This window comes from Pygocentrus nattereri, chromosome 19 (genome assembly GCF_015220715.1).
Source record: "Pygocentrus nattereri isolate fPygNat1 chromosome 19, fPygNat1.pri, whole genome shotgun sequence".
Lineage (NCBI taxonomy): Eukaryota > Metazoa > Chordata > Actinopteri > Characiformes > Serrasalmidae > Pygocentrus > Pygocentrus nattereri.
The window spans coordinates 28,825,325-28,837,942 of NC_051229.1; the positions used below are offsets into that span (position 1 = coordinate 28,825,325).

Consider the following 12,618-nt stretch of genomic DNA (forward strand, 5'->3'; position numbering starts at 1 on the left):
CCACTTAATATAAAAGTTCTAATCAAAGGCTCTTCCAAGAAATCTACGTCTAAAGCCAAGAACCGCTGAGATACCTTTATTTTTAAGAGTGAAGGTGGGTGATGGTTGCAAGTTCATCTGCTAGATTTCTGAGGTCCAGGAGTCAGCCGGGGGATCGATGTGGTCAGACTTTGGAGAGGAGGAGGAGGACTGAGAGAGGAAGGGCTGAGCCCTACTGTACACGGAGAGGAAGAGGAGTTCCAGAACGATCTCCGAGAGAGCGGAGGGACAAAACCAGCCGGGAAAGATTGCGGTGAAGAGATCAAAACGAAACATCGAAGCCTGCTGCGGTTTTCCTCGTAGCAGGGAGGGTAACGGTATATCACAGATTATATACAAACACCCTGCCCTTTCATTCTGCGCCAGTACACAGGTGTGTGCATGCTAGTGTGTGAGCGTGAACTACTGCAGCATGGTGATGAGTGACCATGTGTCCAGACTTGTCTGCCTATAAACAAATGAATCACACGAATAAAGGACCTCATCCATTTAATGTGCACCCAATTGATAGATTTATCCAAACTGAATCCATATTGAAGGTCTTTTCTCTGCCAGCCATGAAACATCTGCCATGTCCAGAGATGGGTAGTAACTTGTACTGTTATTTCTTGCCAACTTTCCTTGAACCTGGCAGGCCATGTCAAGAATTTGTAGGGAAAAAATTGAGCAAAAACCTCCGTTTTATTCATGCAACCATGCAAAATTACAAAATTCTTAATATTTTTTTAGTCCTTAGTTTTCAGAGTTTGCCCCAGCAGGTTCTACATATATAGTATATACATATATCTTATATATTAAGTTTAACTGCTTAGAGAACGACTGAATTTATCTGAAATACTGAACAAATTCTCAAAAATAAGTTCATTTATTGTATTACTTACTTCAGCATGTGAAATCATCATCTTTGAAGCATAATCTAATTTTTTTTTGTTGCAAAAATTAGCTTTTATGCAGTGTTTTATCAAACAATTGAATTTTCCTTGGACTCAATATATGAAGCTACATAAAATTATTCAAATGGCAAAACAATTTTTTTTGTAGCTTTCTTTTCAGCTCTATATTTTTTCAAAAGGGACCAAGGTCATATCCTTCAATCTTTTTTTTTTCACTGAATAAGTAAACTTATGTTTGACTAAAACATGAAAAATCATAAAAAAACACCAAAAATGTCTCCAAAGTTTCTTTACAGTGGTGGTGATAGGAACCAGGAGTCACAATATCTAACACAAATTTTAGCCATTTTATATACTATCCAACATCTATTAAAACGGTCTAACAAAAGGTGGAATTGAGCTCCACAGTTTAGAAGTAGAATAACTGAAAGAGTCTCTCCATATTTTCTGTATTTTACAGAAGGTGTTTGCAGAAGTCCAGTAACTGTTGATCTAAGATCATGTGCTGGAGCATAAACAGACAGACAGTCTGTGATGTAAGTGGTGCATTAGTGTCATATAGAGCCTTAAAACCGAGAACTGCAACAGAACTGTAGTAAAATCTATCCTGAATGATGCAGGCAGCCAGTGCAGTTATTTTAATGCGGGACTGACCTGATCTCTCTGAGTTGTTTTTGTTAGGATGCTGCTGCATTTTGTACAATTTGTAAGGGATGTATTATTTTCTGAGGACGTCCAGTAAGAAGACCATTACAGTGATCAACTCTGTTTGTAACAAATGCATGAACGAGTTTCTGTGTGTCGCTCTGAGATAGTCAGAATGAACAGAAACAGAATAAATACACCTGCAAAATCAGCAGCGAACATACACGTCTCTTTTATATGTAAAGTTAAAGGTGGTAAAATAGTGCGAAATCCGGAAGAAAAAAAAAACTTTTTTTTTTTCAATGACTATTTTGCCACACAGTTCTGTATGCACTTCTCTGTCATGAATCATTTTCACCTCTTAGGTACGTATTTTTATAATAAAAACGGTAACAAATTTAATAGGAAATCAATTAATTTCTAAATTAACCTTTATAATGTTCTAGGAAGTCTGTTCAAATCTTTTCAAAATACATATTCTTCCATTTAGTCCTGCCTTCTGCCCATTGACCACTGGGATAGGCTCCAGCTTGCCCCACAACCCAGAAGAATAAGCGGCTTAGAAAGTGTGTGTGTGTGTGTATTTATCAATTTACAAGTCTTCTGCTTTGCTGGCTACTGAAATGATTTTCTATGTTTCTCATGCAGCAAAGACCTTGAAAGTTATGAGAATATCAGGAGAAACACATTTGACATTTGAAAATGTGAGACCCGCAGAAGGAAATAGATAATTCATATGATATCACCATGTGAAACTGTATCCCTGGGAAGCTTGCTATCTCCTGGTATTGTGCAAAAACGATAATCCCGGTGAACACCAGATTATAGTGGTGATGTCTTGATGCAAATATTAGGCGTTCATGCTTATTTTGATGACTAGCACAGCAAGCTGCTTATTCAGTGTCTGTGCAAGACACACACACCTTAGCTAAATCGCTTATCCTTCTGGGTCGCGGAGGTGCTGGAGCCTAATCGCTGCAGCCATTAGGCAGAAGGCAGTAAACACTCTGCACAGAACAGCAGTCCATTGGGCAGACACACAATCATATACAATCATATACACATTCCCACCTTTGGGCAATTTAGCACGTTCAATCAGCCTGAATGCAGCGAGAAACTGAACAGCACCATATATCACCACTCAACATGAAAACATTCTGGAGCATAATATGGGTTATTTTGGAAAGCCAGTGTCTTTTATTAGAATTTTTTTTTACTATTTCCGTATATTGTGCTTGTTTGTCAAACGTCATATAAATTTCATGTTTAAAAATATTAAAAAACGAAGAAGCCTTAGCATATTTACATCTTTCTTGTTTGTTACTGAGACATAGCTGTAATTTTTCAAGATAAAGTTTAAAAGTGATAAGGCTCAGTCCCTCCCAAGCAGATTTTTTATCGTGGAGCCTGATTTCTGAAGTCATGGTGTAGCTTCAAATAGAAGAAACAAATAGACACAAATATGTCAGAGGATTAACATCAAAATGTTGAAATACTGGATAAAACCTAAATTTTGCAAAAGTTTTTTTTTTAAAAGCTATTTCAATTATGACGTTTCATGCAATAAAAGTTCACCCTCCAAAAAACGTGAGAATATCTTAACATGAAACAAGCTGATTTAATATGTATTATTATATCCAGATAACATTTCTGCTTAGTTCAGTCACTCTGTAAGCATCTAAACTCCACATTTAAGACTTAGAACCTTACGTATTGCAAACTTTAAAAACTCATAACTAAAAAACTATTTAGAATTTTGAAATTTTGCACGGTTGCATGAATTACATTTTTTTAATTAAAAAAATTAATTTTGCCTCTTTAATTAAAAAAATAAAGATTTGCATTTTTTCTTGGAAATCCATGACATAGATGAGTTAGCATGAAACGAACAAGCTACTCTCTCAGTTTTATGTATGTAATTTTGGTGTGCACATCTCTGAATATTTTAAAATGATGACACTTTTTTATGCCAAAATTTATAATTTGAGTATTTACTTTTTCTCAGTTCCACTTCTATCAATTTACATTTCGATCCTAATTCCTTTTCTGGAATTTAAAATCTCATTCTGTTCTGTAAGTTCAGCTCTACTTCTCTGCTTTACTGTTCTTTTATTACTTTTAGCATTTTATTTTAAATCAAAAAGAGACAAACAGATCGTAACAGACTTCAGTTCCTGTGCTGATAAATGCTGGGTGTATTAAAAGGTTCTACTGCAGTTCAATAGGAAACTAAGCCCTCCGTTAATTCTGGATCTGACACTTTTTTACTCAAGTTGGAAGTTAATTTCATTTGTACTTGAGTTACTACTTCACTGAGTAAGGCTGTTCTAGCCACTTCTGGCCATGACTGACTGACGGGCATTAAAGGAATGGTATATCTCAGATACATTTGATCAGCCAGGACATATTCAGGGACCCCATTCTGCCTCCTTAGTTTGGCTCTGGAGCTGCAAGGCTAAACAGCTAACAAACACAATGATCACCTGAATCTTTTCTGTAAATGCGCTGTCGGAACAAATCTATCCTCTTCAACCCAGACATCCAACAAAATACTCTGAATAAAAAGAAATCATTTAATACTGACTAAACACTTTCACTACTAACTGTTCTAAGTCTAGCTTCTCAAAAGACGTCAAAAAGGAAAGAGTCTTCAGACGCTGAGTTTGTGGAAGAGGCAAAAAGGCTTCTTCTTTATTTCAGCATCAGGTGGCACAGAGAGAGAGAGAGAGACCCCAACTGTACAAGTAAAGTGCCCCAAACAAGAGTTTATACCATTTATCTGGGGTAGTTTGATACCCCCACCCCCCACCTTCATCATCCTCCAAATAGGTGCATCTCTTCATCTATCAATTTGGTCATCACACGATGAGCTCACTCATAAAAACTGGTTTCAACCGGTTTTTACCAGCCTGCTTTACCTTTCAAGGCCAACTTGCCCCTCTCTTCACTGGGTCAGTAAGTACACACAGGCCTGTCTGTGAACCCAGCGGCTCGCCCAGTGTCTAGAATCTCCTATGAAACATCTCCTAAGGCCCTTCGTGAGAGAATTAATATTCTCTGTGGACCAATATTACCTATTTGGTTATTGATTACAATATCTAATCTGATTTCTGATTAAGGGAATATTGATTCTAAATCTGTCAGTGTCCACAAAACCTCTCTCACCCTGATCTGATTCACAATTTCTGTTTACCTTTTTTTTTTTTTATAGAAATGTATTTCTATTGTGTATGTATATATATATATATATATATATATATATATATATATATATATATATATATATATATATATATAAATATATATAACTGTATATAAATAACAGCAGAAATTGTGAAAATGCTCAATGCCCAGTCAAGTTTCCAGATGAATCCTGCATGAATTTCGGGAACATCTGTTCCGTTTCGTTTATTTTCATAGTCTGACTTAAACCGCATCAGTAAGTCTGAACTTTTAGCGATGTATTTGTGGAAAAAGCTTTGGGTGACTATTGACTTCTAGTGTTGGTTAACAACATAAGCCTTGTAGCTCCAGCGCTAAGATAAAGAAGCAAAGCTTGGACACCGAACATGTCCTGGCTGATTGGCTACATCTGGGGTTTGTGGAAAACTGGGCCAATTTGGTTTTTCGTCAAAACATTCCTTTAACAATAAATGAGGCTCAGTATTCTTCAGTGATGAGATGATGCAGAAAAACACAAAGTGGCTGTATCTTGTTGCTGTGAACGGGTACATGTGAGAAGATTGATTACGGAACAATGTAATTCCATGTAATGTGTGGTTTTTATATGCCCAAATGGTGTTTCCAGAGGTGTGTGTGCATGTGTGTTGTTGTTGTGGCGCTACTCTCAGAGATACAGACCCGGGCGGCGTGTTTGTGCTTTTCAATGCTAGATTTAGCATTTATACGTATGAGTGTGGCAGTGGTGCGTGTTTATGTGTATGTGCGCTCTCATAGTCTGGTCTGGGCTTCAGGGATATAGATCTCGATGCTGTCCGCGCTCTCTGTGGCTGAATTCTGCCGCACGGACGCCGCCCTCTTGGCCGCCATTAAGCGCTTGCGTGCCTCCTGCCTCTGTTTCTCGGTGCTCTCGAGTGAGCGGTCCCGGGCCAGGGGTGGGTGAGCCTTTGGGGGTTTCTTTGGCACGGGGGGAGGTAACCTCCTCTCCTGGACAAAGAGCACAAACAGTCAGTTAACCATCCCTGACAGAGTGTGGAGAGAGACGGAGAGAATCAGAGAGAGAGAGAGAGAGAGAGAGAGAGAGAGAGAGAGAGAGAGAGAGAGAGAGAGAGAGAGAGAGAGAGAGAGAGAGAGAGAGAGCAGGCCTGGGCGATAAAAGTATAACAAGAGTTATATATTTTTTTCCATATCTATAATTCATTTGTATTTGTATGCTGTTTGCACAAACATTGGACACCTTCTTCTGAAAACAGGCTGTAGTAACAGCCTCTAGTCTCATGTATAAGCTTTACACTAGATGTTGAGGATTTGATTGCATTCAAATGAAGACAAAGTTTGACTGACTTTTGCAAACAAACTGTGTCTAGATCTCTTATGCTTTCGCTAGATGATGAATCCCAGAACATTAGCAGGGCTCAAGCTGTTACTCACTGTAAATGATGTAGTTTAGTGGTCGGCAACTGAAATGTTTAGGAAGAGCCATTGTGTCTTTTCAGCAAAACTCAATCCACCTTGGCAGCCACAATATTTTATGCCCCCATTACCATCTCGGCTGTAAATATGTGTCAGTATGTACTAATGGCCCCAGTGTAGGCTAACGAATTTAATATAAACAAAAACATTGACTTACTTTGCTCTGCTTTAAGCTTTAGCTCAGCTATAGTCACTTTTCTCGCATCTCCAGCAGGAAACTCTGTCCAAAAGTTGCAGCTTCTCATAAAATGTCTATCAACATTAGATTTAAGAGGCTGAAGTCAGCTTCCCGTTCACCAGCTTCTTGTTAGAACTTTCCTGTTCCACCTTAAATGGTGCAGCAGGCGGAATGGGAAAATTCAAACAAGAACGGGAAGCGACGTCAGATTTGTGACTTTTTAGTGTTTGACAGTTTCTTGTCACAGATTAAATGTATCAGGAAACCAACTGGAGTGATTATAAATGCAAATAAGTCCATTCATCACCAAATTATCAATGTTCATCTTAAATGTTTCTCTTTCCTGTTTCGTTGGCTACAAGCTAGGTCAAACATGCAGTCTCATCTTCAGAGTCTGACCAAGTTGGACTGAGCCAAAAAGCTGCTGCAATATCAGGTTCAGCTCAGTTTGGTCAGTTTGTCCAGATCAGTATTAATGTTGTTTTGTTCCAGCCAGTCTGTAAAGCTTCTTACAGCCTGTTTAGTTTGGTGAATGGTGTTGGGTTCATTTCTGGCTGATTCCAGGTTGTTCAGCTGTTCTTCTGTCACAGCTGCCGACTGAAAAGCTGCTCAGTGGTGACGACAGTTTGGGAATTTAGCGTCGTCTCATCTTCAGAGTCGGACCAAATCGGCTGTCGGTCAGATGTGATCTTAACAGTGTCCGTTTTCTGTTTGTGGCAAAGTAAGAAGTAAAAACGTTCGAATGGCTTGAGCGTCTCCTACAACTGTCAAAGTCGTTGCTTGGCAACGGCGTCTCAGTGGAGAGATGCAGAGTTTGTGGAAAAAGAATGCTTCTCAATCAGCTTCCGTGGCCAGAACTAACTTTTCCATAACCTTGTTCATCACAGTTTATCTTGTCTGGTTCTAACTTTAGAGCAGGAATACATCTTGAATGAAGCAGGTAAACCTATAATCTGTTCACTGCAAACTGCTTCTGACTGAGCACACGATGCCCTGGACTTTTTGAACACTGTGTCCACTCACTGTCCACTCTATCAAACAAACCTATTATGTTTGTCCACAAAGTCAGAGACGACAGCTCATCTGCTGCTGCACAGTTTGTGTTGGTCATCCTCTAGTCCTTCATCAGTGGTCACAGGACGCTGTTGGCTGGATATATTTCATTGGTGGACTATTCTCAGTCCAGCAGCGACACTGAGGTGTTAAAAACTCCAGCAGCACTGCTGCGTCTGATCCACTCAGACCAGCACAACACACACTAACACACCACCACGTCAGTGTTGCTGCAGTGCTGAGAATGACCCCCCACTCAAATAGTACCTGCTCTGTGAGGGTCCATCGGGGTCCTGACCACTGAAGAACAGGGTAACAGAGTATCAGAGAAACAGATGGACTACAGTCTGTAACTGTAGAACTACAGAGTGCAGCTATACAGTAAGTGGAGCTGATAAAGTGGACAGTGAGTGCAGAAACGAGGTGTTATTAATTTTATGGACGATTGGTTTATTAAATGATATGGAAAAATAGACTGTAAGATTTTTGGCTGTATCGCCCAGCCCTAACAGACAGAGACAGAGAGAAAGCGACCGAGACGTGGCACACCTGCACACACATAGCTCTACGGCCAGCCACGGCTAGGGCTAGCCCGCGGCCGCGTGTGTGGGGGAGGGAGCAGCCCGGCGAGGGTTTAGGGACGAGTTCGGGGTTGGGGGAGGGGTCAGCGGTGCCCCCCCCCCTCAGTGATGAGTGCCTGGATGGAATGACTTCTGAAAACAGCTCACTGTCAAACAAACAAAACACGGAGAGGATGTCAGCAAATCAAGAGTGAATGAGAAAAAAACAAAACAAAAACATTTACAGCCATGAGAACCAGAATGACCAACAAGACTAACTTTACTAACATCGACACTGTTGACAGCGAAGGCAACAGCAGCAACAGCAAACATTCAGGCATCGAACGGTCAGTCTCCACAGCAAAGACCGATGATTTTCATGGTCTTAATTAAAGCGGAAGTTCAGTGAAAAATCAAATATACACTATTTCCCCTTACCCCAAATGTAGTCAATCGGCAGTCAAGACAAGCTTGGTATTGTCTGGACCAAAGTCTATCTCCTTCAACCCCAGGCCTCCAACATAATATTATGAATAAAAATAAATATTTTAACACCAGCTAAAACACTTATAACTGTTTCAAGTCTAGGTTCTCAAAAGATGTCAAAGAGGAAAAAGTCTTCAGATGCTGAGCTTGTGGAAGAAGGAAAAAGACTTCTTCTTTATTTCAGCATCAGGTGGCACAGGGTCCCGAGAGACCCCAACTGCGCAAATACAGTGTTTCAAACAACAGTTTATACCATTTATCTGGGGTAATTTGATACCCCCACCTTACTCCTCAAATTTTGATATTAGCCCATTCTATAATACACTCTATATGCCTTCACATGCGTATGACCATGAGTGACATCCCACTCTTAATTTGTTTAATATGATGTTGACTCACTCTTTGCAGCTATAGCAGCTACAGCTCTTCTGGGAAGGCTTTCCACAAGGGTTAGGAGTGTGTTTATGGGAATTTTTGACCGTTCTTCCAGAAGAGCATTTGTGAGGTGACACTGATGTTGGACGAGAAGGCCAAAGGTGTTCTATCGGGTTGAGGTCAGGACTCTGTGCAGGCCAGCCATGTGATCTTCAAAGTATCCATTTTCTGTTTGTGGCAAAGTAAGAAGTAAAAACTTTCAAATAGCTCAAGCATCTCCCATCAAAGTAAATGCTTAGCAACGGCGTCTCAGCGGAGTGATATAGTGTTTGTGAAAAAGCAGCGATAAATAGCACGGTTAGGAAACCTCTCAACCAATTAGCTTGCATGGCCAGAACTAACTGCTGTACATAAGCAAGTCAAGCAAGTCGATGATTCAGATGAGAAGTTTGCATGATGCTAATTGAGGTTAGTTTCCATTAGCCGGTGGCTACATTAGCCTCTTAGGTCCAGTGCTAAACTAAAAAAACTCATTTTGGACACCAAATGTCTTGGTCTGACGGACTACACGAGGTAAGGGAGAAACCGTAAAACTGATTTTTCATCAAACTGTCGCTTTGTGAGGATGTGCCAAGACTTGCTCAGCTTCTGACCAGCAATGACGTCAAAGCACAGTAATACAGTACGATGTTGCACACAAAGCTCAGTGTTGCAAAGCCCCTTAACATTGAATGCAAATGTTTAAACCAGCCCAACATTGTAGCGGCGATACTAAAGCATGCACATGAATAAATAATGTCATGTAGTTTCCCTGAACCCTTTGGCATAATGACCATGACTTTTCTCTCTGCCTCTGGGCCGGACTTTCGTGTACGATACCCCACACCACGTTCTGCTGGTGTGAGTTCATTGTACCTTTCTCTCAGGGGGGTCAAGGGGTCTCCAGTTGTTGGCTTTGAGTTGGTGCAGCTCGTCAAACTTCAGGCTGATGTTTTCGATGGACAGCTGTAACATATCCCAGAAACCAGCCAGGTCTTGGGCCACAGGCCGAGGGTGAGCGTTAGGGTTCTGGAGGACCGGGAAAGGGACACAAAGGGAGATATACAGTTACATACACTGGGCCAGATTCATTCCTGCCTGATTTACTGTAATGTTTAAAGCAAAGAGTGCAGTGGTGACACATTTTCTTCATTCATAAACGAGAATTACTGGCTTGCTTTAGGGCTTGAGCGATACGAAGCACTGGAGATTGTCGCAAGTCGATTTCTGCAAGTCTGAGTTGAGTCTCGAATCTTTAGGCTGTGAATTCAAGTCAATTCCAAATTTTATTTTTACCCCTACCCTTTGTTTTGAGTGTCACCTTATGGTTGAAATCCTACCCTATGAAAAGGGACCCTCAAATAAAAAGAGCATCACTTCATTAACAGCTACTAGTGCCGCTCTGTAGACGACCCTGCCCGTCTGCAGTGACCGCAGAGGAAGGGAAAGTTCAGCTCCTCACTGCTGGGCTTTAGTTACATTTAGGGATCATATGCCTTCAAAGGGGGACAGTTATTTAATAGCATCCACCTCTAATTCTTCACTCATATGAGGTTGAAGTCAGATAATTGCCCGATTCTCATTCAAATTTTTCCTGTTACACCTAAAACGCACCATTTAAGGTGTGATAGGAAATTAAGCTTTTTTATGCTTGTTATGAAGAAAATGACTATAATACAGTCCAAAGACAGCGATCTAAGACAATACACTGGTCATCGTTATTTTTAATACTTTGCTTTTGTGGACAGATGTCTGTGTTACGTTTGATATGGCATTGATATGGCCCACTGTTATTTAAAACATTAATCTTTGTTCTACTTTTCTGATTTTCATAAGATGTTCTGTTTGGCCCCCAAACATATGGGTGTTGGCCATGAATGTGCGTTTCCTTGTGAAAATACCACAGAGGTAATGAGAGAGACTCCTGAGTTTTACCAAATCCGGCACACAGACCACTAAGCTTGAGCTGAGTGGTGACAGTATTGTGAATCGATTATTAGATGTATTCGATTATTAGATATTAGATTATTAGATTATTAGATATTAGATGCCTATATTAGATGTATTCTGGCTCCAGCTTACAAGTTGTAAAAAGCCAATTTCAGGTGTCCAAGGCTAATAGCATAGTAACAATAATAGTCAATAACGGATGTAAAAGTGTGGTTTACTAAACCTGCAGCAAAAACAGAGCAAGAACAATGTTAGCTGACAAAAATTACACCCATGTTTTTTGAGTCCAGTTTTACCAGGCTGTGTTGTGCTGACACAAGTTATCGGAGGAAGACACCACAAATGACACCACAAACTGATGTTTCCGAGTCTGTAGATTAGGATTAGGAGTAGCCATGCTGTGCTGGTGGTGCACAAACATAGATATTTCCTTGTGATGTTAACCAGGAAAGTGTCTCTCACTCTTTATTTATTTACTTGTTTATTTGAAAAACCGTAACACTAAAAAGTCATATTGGTCAAGTGACACCAAGCCTACTGACCGCACTGCATTACTGACTACATGAAGGGTCATTGTGTTATCTGTGCATTTGGGGGTGGGGCCTCACTCACCAGGTTCTCCTCACACAGCTCTCGAAACTGCTGAAACTTCTGAGACATCAGCAGCTGTGCGCTACCGACCGCGCTCCGAATCTTCCCGAGGACTGACACACACACACACACACACACACACACACACACACACACACACACACACACGCACACAAACTGTAATAAATTGCGTAATTATCTTATACAATTACATTTACTTAATTACATACATACACAATTTGCTAACTGGATTACTAAGTACTTAATTAAATGTAACTGTATATAAATTGTTTAGCCAAACAGCATTAAAACCTATAGACTTTTAATGGGTTAAACTCAGATACAACTGTATGCAAAAGTTCTGGTGCCCAGTAATATGACTTTTTTGTTGATTCTCTAAGGGAAAAGAGGTTGACAGAAAACACACTTCTGCATATTTTAAAGCACATTTACCGTTTCTGCTAAATTTGCTGACTTGCTAAATTTAATATATTGGAAAACAAACAAAAAAAATAAAATATACAATACAGCCTGTGCAAAAGTTATTAATATTTTGTATTTTATGTATTTTCATTTATTCCAATATGTTAAACTCAGAAAAAAATAGAAACTATGCACTAAACGTTGCAGAAAAAAATACTTTACCCTGTGCAGAATGTGTTATTATTTTCATTCAAACATGTCATTTGACTGGGGATGTTCAAACTTTTGCTTTTGACTGTAACTATAAGCACTGCAAAGAGTAAGTGATGAAATCAGGGTGCACTGTAAGTGGTCTATATACGAATATCCTTACAGCAAAAATATCTTAGCTTTTTATTTATTTATACATCTTTATATTATAAATTTTTTGTGAAGGTTAGATTTTATATTTTTTGTCTTATTTCTTACTTTTAGTATTTTATATATATATACACTAAAAAGTAACAAACTGTTAACAAAGTTAATTACTTGCTTGTAAATTGTCCTTGTTTTTCTTCTCTTTTTTTGAGTGTCTTGGTCTCCGTTTGCTGTTGTAACGCAGAGAATTTCCCAGTTGTGCAACTAATAAAGGATTATCTTATCTGATCTCTTACAAGCTCATTCTGACAGACTGCAATTCACTACAGGAAACATAGGAGGCGATATAGCTACAAATGTTTCGTGACACCACAAA

At 39.6% G+C, this 12,618-nt stretch overlaps 1 protein-coding gene across 7 annotated transcripts in view; it reads right to left on the reverse strand.

Moving 5' to 3' along the window:
- Positions 1-4,905: 4,905 nt before the first annotated feature.
- Positions 4,906-12,618, reverse strand: part of dlgap1a (discs, large (Drosophila) homolog-associated protein 1a) — a 201,311-nt gene continuing 193,598 nt past the window's right edge. For 5 of the 7 annotated variants that reach the window (XM_037531272.1, XM_037531268.1, XM_037531269.1 and 2 more), the window contains 3 exons: positions 11,484-11,575; positions 9,798-9,950; positions 5,529-5,744 (listed from right to left, as the gene is read on the reverse strand). In XM_037531272.1, coding sequence (XP_037387169.1) covers positions 5,529-5,744; positions 9,798-9,950; positions 11,484-11,575 — 461 coding nt within the window. Of the gene's footprint in view, positions 5,745-8,010; positions 8,189-9,797; positions 9,951-11,483; positions 11,576-12,618 lie in introns of all 7 variants that reach the window. The other 2 variants (XR_005129136.1, XM_037531270.1) reach the window with 2 other exon arrangements.